A 17,698-nucleotide genomic window follows, 5' to 3' on the forward strand; every position below is an offset into this window, starting at 1 on the left:
CATCAGGGCCTGGGGTCCCCTGGACACATCGGCTCGGTCACCAGGATGGTCTGGGGTCCCCGCGGGCACGTCGGCTCAGTCACCAGGGTCTGGGGTCCCTGTGGGCATGTCGGCTCAGTTACAGAACGGTCCGGGGTCCCCCGGGCACGTCAGCTTAGTCACCAGGATGGTCTGGGGTCCCCTGGGCACGTCGGCTTAGTCACCAGGACGTCTTTCAGATGAGCAGCAAAGGGGCACATCCCGTGCCGTAAAATCCGGCACGAGGCGCCAGGAGCCCTGTCCAAGGTCCATGTCCACGCCCCATCTGTGACATCCTGGAAGGTTCTGGAATTGCTCACGGCAGCTGACACGTCACACAGGTGCCAGCTCGGCCAGGCTTCAGGCTGCCCAAGCTGGCCCTTAGGCGGGGGCCACTCCTTCACCAAGATCCCCCCCCCAACGCTGCCCTTCCTGCTCTCAGTAGGGTCCTCAGGACATGTCCGGTCCCCTGTACGCTGGGGCCTGGAGAAGGGGGCTCCCCACTCGTCCTCGCCGGGCACTAGGCGGCCCCATGCTGCCCGCCAGATACACGTGAACAAGACTCCCCCACGGCGGCCGTGCGTCCACCGGCCCTGGCATCCGAGGACGGGAAGGGAGTCCACGCACTGTGCCAGACACTGGCTCCCGAGGGCCACTGCAGGGGCGGGGCAGGGGCGGGGCGAGGGGAGGCCTGGGCGGGGCTGCACAGCGGACACCTTGGCTCGGGGACGCTCAGCCTGGACTTTGGATGAGGGGGTGGATGGCTTGCTGCTCCCAGGTACGTGTGGGTCAGTGCCCTGGGGCCTCCCCTCACTCAAGCTGGGCAGCTTAACCAAGCACACAGCACAGGGCTTCCCTCGGCAGCCTTGGACCACGCAGGGGTGATGAGCGGGCCTGGGGTGGGGCACACGCTTACAGGCCCACAGCCCACGGGCAGGTCTCCCACTGCCTCCTGGCCATCTGTGGCCGGCGTCATGAGAGGTCTCGGTGGTGAGCTCTGTTCCCCTGAGGACAGCAGGGAGGGGACTGACCTGAAGGAAGGAGCCCCCAAGGACAGGCCCTGCCCCTCCCCCGACAGCGACGTGCCGGCTCCTCTGGCCTCAGTCCAGGATGGTCTTGAAGTCTGCGGTCAGGGCCGGGTCAGCCGCGGCCTCCAGGGCAGCCATCGTGGCCTCGGGCAGCTTCCCATGCAGCTGCGCCTGGGCTGCAGAAGTCGAGCAGTCAGGCTCCCTTTGGTCAGTCCCTGGGGCGGGACACAGGCCGGGGTCCAGGAGGAAGCACGGAACTTGGCCTGGACGCCCCGGGGCGGCCAGCGAGGGCTCGTGGCCCCGCACACCCAGCAGGGTCGGGGTCAGCTCTGCCCCCCGCTTACCTGTCCTGAGCGCCCGCAGCAGGCACTTGTAGCTGGCTCGGTACTGGCCCAGCCGGCGTGTGAACGCGCAATAGCAGAGCCACCGCGCGGCTTCCGCAGGGAACGGGCCCGAGGCGCCCTTGGCCCCCAGCGACATCCCTGGGGGGCAGAGCATGGCTGGTGACCCCCAGGCCCCCAAGCTCCTGCCTTCCCCCTGGAGACCAAGCGCCCTCAGCGGCAGCCTGGCTCGCCTGGGGTCCCTGCAGTGCAGGCACACGCACTTGCTCCCAAGCATCCACACCCTGCCAGCCCCTCAGGCTCCCCGCAATCCCCGATGGCACCACGCCCTGCCCACCTGCGACCCCACGGCGTGCCGCCTACCCACGAACACATGGCAGCGCGCTCCACCCACCGCGACCCCATGGCAGCGCGGCCCCGGCCCCGGGCACCTGGGTTCTTGGCTCTCAGCATGGAGTAGCAGCAGGACGCGGTGTCGGAGATGACCCGCAGGAAGAAGGAGGGGTTCCTACGAACATGCTGGTTAGACGGAAGCCGCAGCACACACGCGTGGAACCTGGGGGAGGGCGCAGGCGTCAGAGGACGCGGTCCCCCTACCAGGGCGTGCTCGTGTGTGTGCAGACCGGTGCACGTGTGCACGCATGCCTGCTTGTCCACCTGTGTGCGTGCAGGGGCACACGTGTGCTCACGTGTGCACGATGACAGGGCCCCCCTGACTACCACAGCCTGCTGTGCTGCCCACTCGGCCAGTGCCCTGCCCCAGCCGCACCACCGAGGGCCACCCTGCCGCCTGAGGGGGGACACACTGGGTGGGGACAGGGCCTTGGCCCCGGTGGTCGGCTCGAAGTCAGGGTGCTCTGTGGGAGCCCACGGGAGACCTCTGCCCGCAGGACCCCGTGCCAGGCCTGCTGGACTCAGCCTGTGGGCTCAAGTCAGCTGCTGGGACACAGGTGGACACGTGTGGAACACACCCACCCGTGATGTCACATTCCAGCTCCACTCTCCCCACGCCCGCCTCCAGGGATCCAAGTGCCCAGGACATCTGTGTGCCCACAACGCAGCAGCACCAGCCTTTCTGCCCCGTGGACAGGGATGGGGGCACAGTGCCCCGTCTGTCACAGGGCTGCCCAGGGCCCATCGGGCACACGGCCACCAGGGGCATCTGGGGTGGCCAGGGGAGGCGCCCAGACCCTGCCTGGGAGCCCCGAGCAGACCCCAGGTTCTGAACTAAATTCACTGTCACAGCGCCCCTGCCTTCAGCTGTGTGTCACGGGCACCTACACGGACACGCCACGTGCTAGGAACACACAGATGAGAAAGCCCGAGTACAGAGAGGGGGGGCGGAAGCCTGAGCCGGGCCTGCTCCTCCCACTGGAGCCCCTGGTCCTGCCAGGGAGGGAGCCACATGTGGCTGTGGCACAGCCCTCGGGGCCTGAATGCGAGCTCAGACCCGTGGTTAGAACGGCTGCCGTGGCTGACTCGTGACCTGTGGCCGATCCCTGTGGACAGTGACCCTGTGTGTGTGGCCCAGTCCCGGGGAACACCACGAGGACTTCTGCTTCTTCGGTGGCCGGGCGGGTGGCAGGTGACGGCCATCTGCCGACTGCAGGCTGAGAGCCAGCGGCTTCTGCGTGTCCCTGGAGACAGGGTGGCTGGAGGTCAGCTCCCGCCCGAGCTGCAGGGGGCGGTGGCTTCCTGGAAACCTCAGGAGCAAAGTCCCCGGAGCAGAGAGGCTGAGGCACGGGCACAGCCAGGCTAAGGGCACAGCGCCCGAGCCTGGAGGACACGGCCTGCAGGGGAGCTGCTCTTCCACCAGGGAGAGGCATGGGCGACTCCGCCCAGCTGCCTGTCCACCCTCGTCCCCAGGATCAGCAAAGAACAGGGAATGTTCCAGAAACACCATCAGGCATGGGCAGGAGCCCGTGTGTGGACGCCGGGCTGGCAACGTGCTTGGAGCCACTGCCACCCTCCGCTCTGTACCCGACCGCGCCCTGCGTCCCCTGGCCCCTGCCCAGCCGGCTGCTAACTGCCTCTGAGCCCAACTCCCCACCCCAGGTACGTGGGCCACTGTCCCCTCCCACAGGTGGGCGTGGAGTTGCCCGAGGCGGAGGCCGGGACTCACCTGTAGGCCTGCAGCAGGAGGATCTTGTACAGGTTCACGTAGACCGTATGGAGGCTGTTCACCTGCATGGCAGGGGCAGCGGGCGTCACAGGCACACGCTGGGAGCCCCTGTCCCCGGGGAGTCAGCCAAGCCCTGGCCAGGCGGCGGGGGGGGGGGGGGGGGCTGCCCAGCAGGGAGCCTCACCTTGAGCGAGCTGAGGCCAGGCAGGGCCTGGGGTCGGGAGGGTGGTGACCAGCCCCACGCATGCACACCCACAAGCCCACGTGCCCTTCACATAGGTACAGATGCCCGCACTCACGCACACGTGCACCTGCTCCTCACACGGACACACACACCATCAGGCACGTGTTCCCAGTGCACGCACACACTCGTGCTAGCCACACCCGAGTCGCTCAGGTCTCGGCCGCTGCCTCTTACCTGCAGGTCCAGAAACAGCCCGTGACACTTCAGCCGCAGGACCGCCAAGAGCTTGCGACGCAGGCCCCTCCCGGCCTGGACCCCAGGGTTGAAGGTGAGGCTGGCCCTGACGGACGTCCCTGCGAAGCTGACACAAGGGCACACTGCACACCCAGCCCTGCCGAGCCTGGGGCCTGCCCTGCCCGTGTGGCCCTGAGAATCCGTCCCCATCCTGGCCCGGGTGTCACTGATGGAGATGCCTGCCCACCTGGCTCTGAGAATCCGTCTCCGCAGAGCCTGGGACGTGGCCTGCAGGGTGACGGTCACCCAGGACTTGGGTTTGCTCATCAGCGACAGACGATGAGCCCTGGGGAGACCCGGGCAGGCTTCACCAGGAAGGAGGCGCCCGGCAAACCACATGGCCAGGAGCCTGGACGCCAACGGTGCCCCATACCCGACACCCGGTGGGCGATATCCCGTCCCTGGGCGCGGCACAGGATCACCTCGGCCCGCGCCTCTGTGGCCCTGGCTGAAGGCAGCGCCCGGGGCAGGAAGCAGAGGCCTCCCCCACCCCGTGCCCCATGGCAGTGGTGGCAATGAACTTCAGTGTCATCAACGTTCTAGAACAGGCCTCTCCCTGTGGCCACGTGGCCGCTAAGCCACTTGTCCAGGCTGCGCCAAGTCACACCGCCAACATGCCGGGTCGGCCAGGGCTCCCTGGAAGCATCCGGGTCTCCAGTGCGGGCCTCCCCGACCTGGCCCCAGCTCCGGCGCACCCAACGCCATGGTCTGCAGCTTGCTCCAAGCCTGGGCGGGACCTGGAGGAGCCGCCACTGAGCACCTGCCGGGCCTGTGCCCTCACCTGCCGCCCCGTGTGCCCCGAGAACCGAGTGTGAGGAGCGTGGGCACCCAGCACCCACGTGTGGGGAGAGGCCTCTGCCTCGCGGCCGCCACGGCCACAGACGTCCAGCTGCTCCCCTGGAGGTGTTTTCCGCCTGTACCCACACTGAACTCCTGAACCAGCGTTTCTCCGCACGTCTCGTGAGGTGAGTGGGTGTCGGTCACGTCTCTTGCCGCTCCCTCGGGGACCGCCTCGGGCCCCTCACCTGCTCCTCGCGGGGTTAACGCATTCGCTGGGCAGAGATGGCCTCCTCTGTGGCGCGCCACTACGTCACCGTGGCTGCGGCTGGGGTGGCACTAAACCTGGCCGGTCCTGCCTTGGCACCCCGCAGTTATCCAGTCTCCTTCCAGCCATGGCCTGAAGCCCTCAGCCACATGCGCCGGACACCCGGGTGCATCCTGAGCGCCGGAACAGCTCTGGAGCCACTTCTGAAGCGGCCACCGACAGCCCCAGGGCGCCGGGACCCCGGCTGTCCCAGCACCACTACACACCCGCTTCCCCGGCCGGCGCCCGCCGTCAGGCTCCCTGGCTTTGCTAGTGTGTCCCGAGGAGCACGTCTCCTGACGGCGTCATCCACAGCTCGGCAGCAGTCACCAAGGCTGTGCCGGAGGCGGGGAGTGGGGGCGCCTGTCCTCAAGGGAGCCAAGTACGTGGGCGAGGGCTCACGGCTGGAGGGCGTGGTGGAGGCGGCGGGCCCACATGGCTGCCGGGGCGGGGGACGGCAAGAAGCCCTGGACCACCTGATCCGAGTCCCAAGGACGAGGACAAACCACCCAGAGCCGGGGCAGGCTGGGGGCGCCCCAGGTGGACAGGACACGGGGTTGCGGGGGGGACAGGGTCGGCCCCACCCCCATGCAGCAGGTGCCCCACGAGCACTCTGGGAACGGGGCTCTGTCCAGACCCGGACAGCTAACTGCAGAGTAATGGGCATCGCCTGCACACGAAGATGGAAACACCGCCTCCCCGTCGCCGGTCACTCACAGCTGTGCCGTCCCGAGTCCCTTCGTGTCTGTGCCGAGCCTGAGGCCAGGCTGTGAGCTCTCAGCGTGGGACACACGCAACAGCCCGGCTACCAGACCATGCGTGTTCTGCCGGAGACCCTGGGGCCCAGGCTGCTTCTGCACTCCGCCGCCCGCACCAAAGCGCCGGGAAAACATGCCTGGCGAGCCTCCCATGCCACGGTGGCCGCACTGCGGCCGGCTCTCGGCTGGGGCTCCGTGGTGTCCCCCACCGACCAGGCCCGCGCCCTCACCTGGAGTAGTCACAGGAGACCTCCAGGGTGCGCGTGTCGAACAGCAGCCCGCACCAGGGGAACAGGCAGTGGGCGGGCAGCTGGAGCGGGGCTGGGCCGCCCAGGGCCACGTCCCCCACGGGGAAGTTCACGACCGTCTTCTCCAGGTTGATGCGGCAGCCGTACTCGGGGACGCCTCTAACCAGGGCCCTGAAGCGGGAGGAGTCAGTCTGCAGACACGAGCTGGCACATGGGCGGGAGCTGTGCACGGGACAGGCTTGGGGCCGGCACAGCAGGGGCCCCGAGGCTGCTGTGCCCAGCTCCCACGCTCCCTGGGTGCTGCGGGGGAGGCTCCGGGGGAGGCCTGGCAGCCCCGCAGCCACAGCCCTGGTGTGCACCTGCATTCCCCGCCCTCCCAGGAGACCCACGGAGCAAAGGGACTCCCGAGGCAGCCCCTCGAGCGGGCCCAGCTCCCGGCCGGCAGGAGCAGCCTGGCGGGGGGTGGGGGGGCGTCCCAGGCCTTGGAAGCCCCGGCTCCGTCCCTCTGGGGTCCTTAGCTCTGGGACATGGGAACCACCAGCGGCAGCGGCTCCACACAGAGCAGCTTCAGAACACACACGGCTGGTCCTGGCCTCATCGCCACGTGATGGGCATGGGGCGTCTGTGTGGAGGGCGTGTGGAGGGCACTGTGTTGTCGGTGCCTGTGGCGTGCACGTCTGTGGCGTGTGGTCTGTGTGGGGTGTCTGTGTGGTGTGTGTCTGTGGCATGTCTATGGTGGGCTCCTGTGTCATGGGTACCTGTGTCCTAGGTACCCACAGCTCGGCAGCCCCCAGAGCACCCCGGCTGGCAGGTGCAAGCCCTCCTCACCTGAGGAAGGCTCTCGCCCGGGCCAGGTGCGGCGTAACCAGCAGGAAGTCGTCGACCAGGCGCAGGAGCACCCTGGGGGACAGGCTCACTTTAGTTCCCTGGCAGCACCTGCGCAGGGGCCGGGAGGGCGTGCACAGGGGGCCCTCGCGCCTGCGTCCTGCCCCCACCGGGCCTCTGTGTCAGCCGCACAGGTTGGTGGGATTTGGCACCAACAGCAGAACTTCACAACCAGGCCTGGCTCGGAGCCCTGCTCCAGGAGACGCAACCGAGAGCCAGACCGGTGACGGTGAGGGCAACAGTGACAGCCAGGCACAGCACCCTCCTGGATCCCGGCCCCGCCCATGGAGCAGCCACACGCACGCACACGCACACGCACCCCGATCAGTGCGCACACGGGACCACACGCACCCCCGTCAGTGCGCACGTGGGACCGGCTGGGCTGCCGCGTGGCACGCTCACCCGTCCTGCTGGACGCCGGGGAACAGCCTGTTCTCCATGTCTCCGTAGCACAGGCTGCAGAGCAGCGTGGACAGCATGGAGCCCTGCGGGATGCCCCGGCACTGCACGTAGGACCTGAGGGGCGCAGGGACAGAGGGGCGCCTGCCGCGTCTGCCTCTCCCAGGCTGACGGCTGCGGGCCGGCCCTGGGCCCTCCCCACCCGCCGACAGGCGCGGAGCCGGCCTGGGGCCGGGGTGCCCTGCACCCACCTGCCCCCGACGCGAATGACACTGTGGTGCATGAAGCGCAGGAAGAAGTCGAAGAGGTCACTGCTGGTCTCGTTCAGAGAGGAGCTCTGCAGAGAGGGGTGGCCGTGGCCATGGCTGTGGAATGGGGCGGAGCGGCCGCGGCCATGGCCATGGAACGGAGGGGGGGGGTGGCCATGGCCATGGAACGGGGGGGGGGGTGGCCATGGCCATGGAACGGAGGGGGGGGGGTGGCCATGGCCATGGAATGGGGGGGGTGGCCATGGCCACGGAACGGGGGGGGGTGGCCATGGCCATGGAACGGAGGGGGGGGTGGCCATGGCCATGGAACGGAGGGGGGGGCGGCCACGGCCATGGAACGGGGGGGGGGGGCGGCCATGGCCATGGAACGGGGGGGGGGGGGCGGCCATGGCCATGGAACGGAGTGGGGGGGTGGCCATGGCCATGGAACGGAGTGGGGGGTGGCCATGGCCATGGAACGGGGCAGGGCGGGGTGGCCGTGGCATGGGGGGGAGCAGCCGTGGCCATGGACAGTTGCCGGACATCCCAGCCGGGACAGCTTCCCAAGGAGCGAGAGGCTGTGCTGCAGGCCAGGGCCACGGCGGGTCCCGGGAGCTGAAGGGACAACCCCAAGGCCTCAGCACACGTCCTGAAACCTGCACACGGAGCAAGGCCCCGAAGGCACAGCAAGGCCTGGCACAGGCAAGCACACACGTGCACACACGTGCACAGCACATACACACACGTGCACACAGAACCCAGCACAGTAGAGCCTGGCGTGCGTCACACACACACACAGAACTGTGGGAACCTGGCTCTGGCATGGGGCTTCCTCCCAGCCTCGCCGTGCCCCTCCCGGGGTGCAGCTGAGCCCCCTCCCCGGGGCAGTGGGGCAATGGGGCAGTGGGGCAGTGGGGACGTCCTCCCAGCCTCGCCGTGCCCCTCCCGGGGTGCAGCTGAGCCCCCTCCCCGGGGCAGTGGGGCACCTGCTCAATGATGACAGCGTCCCTCAGGGCTCTCGTCTCCTGCAGGTGCGCCACAAACTGTCCCATGTACGGCTGGAGGTCCTCCAGGGTGGACACCTGCGGCAACAAGGCGCGGGCGTGAGGCCGTGCACTGGGCACGTGGTTCTCCAGCCAGGACCTGCCCAGCAGGCACCGAGGCCCCTACGAGCCAGGAGTGTCCCCTGGCAGCTCCCAAGCGGGCACTGGGGGCGAGCAGGTGCTCACGGCCACGCCCCACCCCAGCAACCAACCACCACCGAGGGTCACAGCCCAGGAGCTCCTGCAGCCACCATGGGGACGGAGACCCTGGGACACTCCAGAACCTGCTGCCCCTGCCCACCTCTGAACCCAGCCCAGGCCAGGGGGAGAGAGGACCCCAAGTCAAAGGAACACACGCGTGTGAGGACGGTGGCTCCCGGCCGAGGAAGCCCCACTCAGCGCCTGTGCAGGGAGGCAGGTGCTGCCCAGCGCACGCCAGACTCGCCCCCAGAGGCTGGTATTCGGTCACACGTGTGTCATGACACCAAGTCACGTCGCATGCTTGCCACAGATACACCTGTGCTACGGACACATCCCAGACACACCTGGGTCAACTCACACACAGCACATGCCCGCCCGGGCCGTACACGTCTCATGCCTGTGCCAGACACGCCCTGGATACGCCTGGGTCGACACACCCGCCCTTACGTGCGTCTTGAAGGACTTGTGCACGTGCCCACGCGCAGCTCGGCGCACCACAGCGAAACGGCGCACGCAGTAGGTCCTCTCCGGGTGCCCGATGATGCCCCCGATCACCGCCACCAGCCTGTCCTGGGGTATGGCGTCGAAGGCCCCCGTCACGTCCACCTGCAGGAGACACCGGGGACCCTGTGCACCTGCCGTCCCGACCCCACCCTGACCCTGAGGTGGAGGCCTCCAAGCCCCACGTGTCGAGAATGGCTGGGCCCTCAGCAGGTGACCAGGGTGCCCAGGAGCTGGTGGCTGAGCCTGGCTCAGGTCCCTCCTTGACCAGGGCCAGCCTCCAGGGACCGGGGCATCCCAGGGGTTCTGCCCTCTGGGCTACCAGGTGTCCCTGCAGGGTGCCTGGGACACTCAGCTGGGAAACCTGGCCAGCAGCAGGCATCGGGGGCGGGGTAGCAGGGAGGCCAGGAGGGAGTGGGCGGGGCATGAGGGGGAAGGGATGGGACGCCAGGAGTGGGTGGGGTGTGAGGGGGAGGGGATGGGGCTCCAGGAGTGGGCGGGGCATGAGGGGGAGGGGATGGGACGCCAGGAGTGGGCGGGGCATGAGGGGGACGGGATGGGGCTCCAGGAGTGGGTGGGGCGTGAGGGGGAGGGGATGGGGCGCCAGGAGTGGGCGGGGTGTGAGGGGGAGGGGATGGGGCTCCAGGAGTGGGCGGGGCGTGAGGGGGAGGGGATGGGGCTCCAGGAGTGGGCGGGGTGTGAGGGGGAGGGGATGGGGCTCCAGGAGTGGGCGGGGTGTGAGGGGGAGGGGATGGGGCTCCAGGAGTGGGCGGGGCGTGAGGGGGAGGGGTGGCCCCACCTTGACGAAGTACAGCCTGGGCGCGGGGGCCCCAGCCCGCATGCGTAGCACAAAGGCCCGCCAGGCCCGGTGGACGTCGCCCAGGCCCAGCACGGAGGCGCCCAGCAGGCCGGGCCGCTGCTCCCGCTCGTAGTTGAGCACGCTGAACAGCGTCCTGACGCGCGAGGTCCAGGGATGGGCCTGGGGCACACGGGACGCAGCCTCAGGGGGGCTGCAGAGGGGCGGGCAGCCCCACACCCCCCCAGCTTCCCAAGGTCCTGGGAGAGCCCAACACAGAGCCGGCCCTCAGCCCACCGGCCGGGCGCCTCGGGGTTCCTGTCGCTGCACCCCAGGAACCCCCACCCGGCAACACACGTGACCCTCAGGGACGCTGGGCACCCACCCACCTCCACCTGAGCAGCTGCCTGGGGCTGGGGTTCACGGCACCCCCACCCACAGAGGCCAGGTCCTTGGACCACAAGAACATTAACCGATGACAAAATCACCCCACTGTGGCAGAGGCACCAGCAGCCACGGGGGCAAAGCCACAGAAAGAGCCACGGGGGGCAGGGGAGCCATGGGACGAGCCATGGGGGGCAGGGGAGCCACAGGACAAGCCACGGGGGGCAGGGAAGCCACGGGACGAGCCACGGGGGGGGCAGGGGAGCCACGGGACGAGTCACGGGGGGCAGGGGAGCCACGGGTTGAGCCACGGGGGGCAGGGGAGCCACAGGGGGCAGGGGAGCCACGGGACGAGCCACAGGGGGCAGGGGAGCCACGGGTCGAGTCACGGGGGCAGGGGAGCCACAGGACAAGCCACGGGGGGGCAGGGGAGCCACGGGACGAGCCACGGGGGCAGGGGAGCCACGGGTCGAGCCACGGGGGGCAGGGGAGCCACGGGTCGAGTCACGGGGGCAGGGGAGCCACAGGACGAGTCCTGTGTCCTCAGGGGACAGAGACTGCTGTTCTTCCCGCCCCTCCGCGTGGCGCCACGGCAGGATTCCGAGGGCCCTGGCCAGCTGCCCCCTGTGGGCCCCCAGGCCGGCTCCTCGTCCACTCACGGCAGGACCCGTCTCTGGGCACACAGGCGCGAGCCCATGAGCTTTCGTGTGGGGCGAGGCGGGGGCCGGGTCACCTTCTCCCTGCGGAACGCTCTGGCTGCCACCACGGAGTCCGCGTTCACGATGGGCCGCAGCCCGCTGGGCTTGGGGATGAAGCGCAGCCTGGCCGTGGGCAGGGCCGACCTGGCCCGCTGCTGGGCCTCCGCGCCCGACAGCTCCCGCAGCTGCACCCGCTCCAGGTGCTGCCTGCAACACGCCGGGGCCGGGGTCAGGGCACCTCAGTCCCCGTGGACACAGCACACGCTGCGGGGTAGGGCCGAGGCCACGGACGCCCAAGCCCACCAGACACCTCCCAGGGACCCCCACACGGGGCCCGGGGCTGCCATCCCACACCCGGCATGACTCGGCGTAACCAGCCCTGATCCCTCAGTCTGACCAGCAGGACCGGGAGCCGGCATCTCCGCCACTCGGGCCCCATCCCCCGATGCCACCCCCCCGGCTGTCGTCCAGAGGGGACCCTGTACCCCAGGTGTCCCTGCAGGAGGGGTCTCTGAGACTCGTGACCCGAGTCCCTCGGAAGCGCCCTGAGGGGACTGAGCCCAAGCGGGAGCATACAGGGCCGCCGTGGGCCAGCACAGGGTCTCTGCGGGCCAGCATGGGGCCACTGCAGGCCAGCATAGGGCCATGGGCCAGCACGGGGCCTCCCCTCTGTGGGCCAGCACAGGGCCATGGGCCAGCACGGGGCCTCCCCTCTGTGGGCCAGCACAGGGCCATGGGCCAGCACTGGGCCCCCCTCCGCGGACCAGCACGGGGCCTCCCCTCCACGGGCCAGTACAGGGCCATGGGCCAGCACGGGCCCCCCCTCCATGGACCAGCACAGGGCCACCGAGGGCCAGCACAGGGTCTCTGCGGGCCAGCACGGGGCCTCCCCTCTGTGGGCCAGCACAGGGCCATGGGCCAGCACTGGGCCCCCCTCCGCGGACCAGCACGGGGCCTCCCCTCCACGGGCCAGTACAGGGCCATGGGCCAGCACGGGCCCCCCCTCCATGGACCAGCACAAGGCCACCGCGGGCCAGCACAGGGTCTCTGCGGGCCAGCACGGGGCCTCCCCTCTGTGGGCCAGCACAGGGCCATGGCCCAGCATGGGCCCCCCCTCCGCGGGCCAGCACGGGGCCACCGCAGGCCAGCACAGGGCCATGGGCCAGCACTGGGCCCCCCTCCGCGGACCAGCACGGGGCCTCCCCTCCACGGGCCAGTACAGGGCCATGGGCCAGCACGGGCCCCCCCTCCATGGACCAGCACAGGGCCACCGAGGGCCAGCACAGGGTCTCTGCGGGCCAGCACGGGGCCTCCCCTCTGTGGGCCAGCACAGGGCCATGGGCCAGCACTGGGCCCCCCTCCGCGGACCAGCACGGGGCCTCCCCTCCACGGGCCAGTACAGGGCCATGGGCCAGCACGGGCCCCCCCTCCATGGACCAGCACAGGGCCACCGCGGGCCAGCACAGGGTCTCTGCGGGCCAGCACGGGGCCTCCCCTCTGTGGGCCAGCACGGGGCTTCCCCTCTGTGGGCCAGCACAGGGCCATGGCCCAGCATGGGCCCCCCCTCCGCGGGCCAGCACGGGGCCACCGCAGGCCAGCACAGGGCCATGGGCCAGCACGGGGCCTCCCCTCTGTGGGCCAGCACAGGGCCATGGGCCAGCACGGGCCCCCCCTCCGCGGACCAGCACGGGGCCACCGCAGGCCAGCACAGGGCCATGGCCCAGCACGGGCCCCCCCTCCGCAGGCCAGCATGGGGCCACCGCAGGCCAGCACAGGGCCATGGGCCAGCACAGGACCTCCCCTCTGCGGGCCAGTACGGGCCCCCCCCTCTGCGGGCCAGCACAGGCTGTGGGGAGCAGGGACGGGGAAGCCACACACGGTACCTGATGCCCACGCTTTGCAGCCTGCTCCAGACGCTCTTGCGGTAGAAGAGGAGCCGGTTCTTCTGGAACGTGGTCTCCGTGACGTAGAAGAAGGACCTGAGCAGCCCCACCACGCAGGCGTCCAGCAGCCAGAACAGGAACCTGGCCAGGATCCCCTCCCTGAGTCGGTGCTCTGCGGCCGGGACGTGGCCACGCCCTGGAAGGAGGCAGACCCCGCACGTGCACCCTCACGGGGCAGCCACAGCCGGAGTGCAGGGCATGGGGGGCCCCGCGGTTCCGAGCTGGCTGCCCCGGCTTTGGTGAGCATGTCGCTGCACGTGTGCCGGCCCCTGGCACCCCCACGTCGCTCACGGGCAACGCTTGGGCTGGCACGAAGAGCAGACAATGTGGAAAGGGCTCCCAGGTGCGGCGTCAAACTCACAGCCTCCGGCCAGGCCCAGCGGCTTGGACATACAGCGTGGCTGCACGGCTGGAGCCCTGGGGGCCCTGGCATCAGACGCCCACTCAGGGCCCACCAATAACCCGCTCAAGATAAACCGGGCAGGGGACGGGGCGGGGAAGACCCTGACCATGGGGACGGCAGCTGAGCAAGCCGGGACAGCGGCCAGAGTCCGGGTCCCTGCTCAGGAGAGCCAACGGCACCGGGCCAGGTTTAATGCCCTCTGCTGCCCAAGGACCCGAAGGCAGAAGACGGCAAAGCCCAGGGAACGGGGACGCCAGGGAGGCAGCGGTGACGGCGCCGGGGACCTGGAGGCCGCTCCTGGCTCCTGGCTCTGGGGGCCGCTGCAGGCGTTTCAGCGGTGAGCCCGAGGACGGGCGCTGTCGCCTGTCTCTCTGCCTCCCAAGGGGATGAGAAGCACACCCAGGCCGGCCTCCCCTACACGCCACCCGCGGGCTGGAAGTAATGGAAACCTCACCCGTGTGCGTGGCTGAGCCGCAGCCAAGCCAAGGGACCCGGCAGAGTCAAACCCAGGAGCAAAGAGCACCATGGGAAAACACCCGAGGACGGCTGCAGGGCGACGTGGGGTGGCGAGTTCTGTCTCCGCGCAGGCGCGTGGTGGGACCCTCGGCCCCAGGGGCCATCTCCTATGCCCACCCACCTCCTGGCTCAGCTGACGGCTCCAGGACGCAGAGCCGACCCTCGGGAGCCCGGCACAGGAGCCGTAGGACACCACCCAGGCCTCACGGTTCAACCGTCGCCCCGTGCAGGCTCCGCCACCAGGAGTCACCACAGAGGGACCGGTGCTGTGGAGCTGCAGGTTAAGGACCACGTGCAACACTGGCATCCCAGGTGAGAGCCGGGCGCCAGTCCTGGCTGTTGCACCGCCCCACTGATGTTCCTGGGAGAGCAGAGGAAGATGGCCCCAGTGCTCGGGTCCCTGCACCCACGTGGGAGGCCTGGAGGAAGCTCCTGGCTCCCGGCTTCAGCCTGGCCCAGCCGGGGCGGTTGCAGCCATCTGGGCAGTGAACCAGCAAATGAAAGCTCTCTCTCTCTTTTCCTCTCTTTTAAAGTAAATAAAATCCTTTGAAAAGCGACTGATTTCAAAATAACCGCGTGTCACAACAGGAGGCGCAGCCACAGCAGGACTGAGAGGCTCATGTGTAGCCACACGTCCAGCCAGAGTTCATACAGGACGACAGGAAGCCATTGGGCCAACGCCGCGGGCAGAGCGAGGGAGGGACCAGAAACAGCGCAGCACCAGCAGCGCCACCTCTCTGTGCGCAGCCCACGGCCAGGGCACACCTGCGGGAAGGCCGGCGGCCTGCCCCGTGCAGCAGGAGGCCAGCTGGCCCGGCAGGGGGCAGATCCCCAACCCCGGCAGCCCTGCTCCCTCCGCGAAGGCGGCAGAGTGGCCACTGCCTGACCACACAACGTCCGCAGGGCGCACGGAGCAGCGCTGGGGTGCCCGGGCCGACGTCGCGCCTCCCGCTGTGGGGGCATTTCCACGACACAGGGACAGAGCTGGGGAGCCTGGCAGGGCATCCACCCCAACAAGCCCGCCCCATCGGGTCCCTAGGGAGGCGGCCAGCTGACTCAAGCCCCACCCATCGGGGAGGGGAGGACCTGCGCTGGCAGACACACTGCCACCCTCCCCTGGAGCTCAAGTGGGAAACACCTGACGGGGGTGCTGGCTCAGCCACCCGGGGAGCCGGGGCAGGAGCCCCATCCCCTCCTGCCGGGCAGCACTCACAGGAAGTCTATGCCCGCTCCTCTCCCCTGCCCAGCACCTGACCCCGACATCCCCCACCCCACCCCGTCAGCAGGGACCTTCCAGTCCAGGGGTGGGGCGGCCTCACCCACCACCCCCTCAGCGCCCGGCTTGGCGCTGGCCGACGCCCGCTCACCTGGGCTCGCGCTCAGCCAGGTGCAGTCCCGCACCCTCACCTTCCAGGTCAGCTCCCGCAGCGAGAGCTTGGCGTGCTTCCCCAGCGAGATGAACTTCTTGGTGTTGCTCTGGAAGCGGCGCTCGTTGTGCCTGGAGCCCCAGAGGCCGGGGGGCACCAGGCGGCGCAGGCAGGCCCGCAGGAACGCGTGCACCTGCCAGGGGCTGCTGTGCTGCCGCAGGAGCCGCACCAGGCGCCGGGAGCCCGCGTCCTCCCGGGGGTCGGCGGCCGGCTGCGCGGAGCGCACCTGCGAGGCCGGCCCCCGCAGCGGGCAGTGCGTCCGGAGGAGCGCGCCGTAGGGGCACCGCGCGTGGTTCGCCAGCAGCTTCCGGAACAGGGGCCGCATCCCCCAGTAGCGTGGGGGCAGCCGGCGCGGCCTGCGGCTCCTCCCGGGCCTCGGCGTCCAGCCCAGGAAGATGGCCTCCAGCAGCCTCCGCGCGCCCGCCAGGCTGGGCCGCAGGGAGCTGAGTGGGAAGGCCGCGCTCAGCCGCTCGCCGTCGCCCGCGCAGTAGAGGAAGCGCTTGGTCTCCACGTACACCTGGGCCTGCGGACGCGGTGACCGCCGGGCGGCGGAGCGGCCGGGCTCCCGCTTGCGGTCCACTCCCGCGGAGGCCCTGGAGCGCGTGGTCTCCGAACACTTGGCAGGTGTCACCGCGCAGGCCGCGGCAGGCCCGCGCCCCGAAGCGCAGGCGGGCGAGCCCAGGGGCGCCCCGGCCTCGCCACCGCTACTGTTCCGAACCCATCGCGTGGCCGCGGGGCCCGTCTGGGCCCCACGCGCGCGCGGTGCTGGGGGCCGGGCCTCGGCGACGGCGCCGAGCTCGTACAGCGGCGGCCCGCACACCTGGTAGGCGCAGCTCGGGGCCACCAGCAGGTAGAGCGCGCAGCGCACCAGCAGGTGCAGGAGCACGTCGTCGCCCACGCGGCGCAGCAGCAGCCCCCACGCGCCGCTGCCGCGCAGCGTCTCGGTCACCGTGTTGGGCAGGTAGCTGCGCACGCAGGTGGTGAAGGCCCAGGGCGGGCCGCCGCGGGCGCCGTCCAGCAGCGCGAAGCCGAAGGCCAGCACGTTCCTCGCGCCGCGCTCGCAGAGCCTCTGCACGACCCTGGCCACCAGCTCCTTCAGCGAGGACACCTGCAGGGAAGGGGCCTGAGTCCCGGGCGCCGCTCCGCCTCCCCCTCCCCGAAGCGGCTCCCCTGGGCGGCCCACCTGGCGGAAGGAGAGGGCGGCGGGGGGCGGCTGCGCGTCCCAGGGCACGCACACCAGGCACTGGGCCACCAGGGCGCGGAAGGCCGCCGGGTCCCGGCGCCGCACGAGCCGTCGGCCCTCGGGACCCAGGCGCCGCACGAACGTGGACAGCGGCAGCACCTCGCGGTAGCGACTGCGCAGGAGCGCGCGCACGGCTCGGCACCGGGGCGCGCGCGGCATCGCGGGGCCGCAGCCCGGCCTGGAGATCCGGCCGCCCGCGCGGGGGCTCTGGCGAGCTGTGCGCGGGCTGTTAGTGCCCCACGTGCCAGGACCCTGCCGAGTGGCGCGCGCACGCGGGGCGGCCAGGCTCCCGCCCGTGCGCCAGCGCAGTGCGCGGAGGAGGCGGGCCCGGGCGGGGTCCGCGTGGAGGAGGCGGGGCGCGGAGAGGAAGGGGCGGGGCCCTGCTGGGCGGGGGCCGGGGTCGCAGAGCGGGGTCCTGAGCCGGCGCCCGCGCTCCGCCCACCGCCCTCCCTGCGCTGCGCGCCGGGCCGCGTGGTCGGCGAGGGGCGCGCTGGAGGCCGCTCGCCCTCTGGAGCTCAGGCGCTGCGTTTCCCGCGGCTCTGGGGTCAGCGACCACGAGGCGAGGGCCCTGGCGGGCGTCTGGGTCCTACCCCGCTCCGCACCTTCCCAGATGCGCCGGGGCCGAGCGAGTTCGGGAGGGCGTGGACGGGCCCCCCCGGCTCCAGGCCGTGACTCACCGCGGTGGGTCTGGGACCCCCGCCCGCCTCGGTGCCCGGGAGCACCACGGGGTCGTCCCAGCGAGGGGCGGGAGCGCCAAGCCCGCGCTCAGCCGGGACACCTGCAGGCGGCTGAGGGTGGTCGCGGAGCGCAGCGTGGCCCGCGGGCTGTTGGAGTTTGAATCTGGGAAGCGGAGACACGTGGGGCTCCGAGGCCTCGCCGCGCTGGGTGTGCAAACACTGAGTGCTCATAAACTCGCCCTCGCCGGCCGGGATTG

The 17,698-nt window shown here is 70.6% G+C and overlaps 1 protein-coding gene across 1 annotated transcript; it reads right to left on the reverse strand.

Annotated features, from left to right (window-relative positions):
- Positions 1–1,118: 1,118 nt before the first annotated feature.
- Positions 1,119–16,923, reverse strand: TERT (telomerase reverse transcriptase). The gene is made up of 16 exons (XM_062211982.1): positions 16,705–16,923; positions 15,462–16,629; positions 13,116–13,311; positions 11,268–11,439; positions 10,154–10,333; positions 9,301–9,459; positions 8,596–8,691; positions 7,613–7,698; positions 7,365–7,478; positions 6,906–6,977; positions 6,060–6,248; positions 3,928–4,054; positions 3,510–3,571; positions 1,819–1,943; positions 1,391–1,528; positions 1,119–1,222 (listed from the first exon to the last, which is right to left on the reverse strand). Exons 1-16 carry the CDS (start codon positions 16,921–16,923, stop codon positions 1,119–1,121), a joined length of 3,207 nt encoding a protein of 1,068 aa, XP_062067966.1.
- Between the last annotated feature and the right edge of the window lie 775 nt (positions 16,924–17,698).

The sequence above is a fragment of the Lepus europaeus genome, chromosome 15 (assembly GCF_033115175.1).
Source record: "Lepus europaeus isolate LE1 chromosome 15, mLepTim1.pri, whole genome shotgun sequence".
Taxonomy (NCBI): Eukaryota; Metazoa; Chordata; class Mammalia; order Lagomorpha; family Leporidae; genus Lepus; species Lepus europaeus.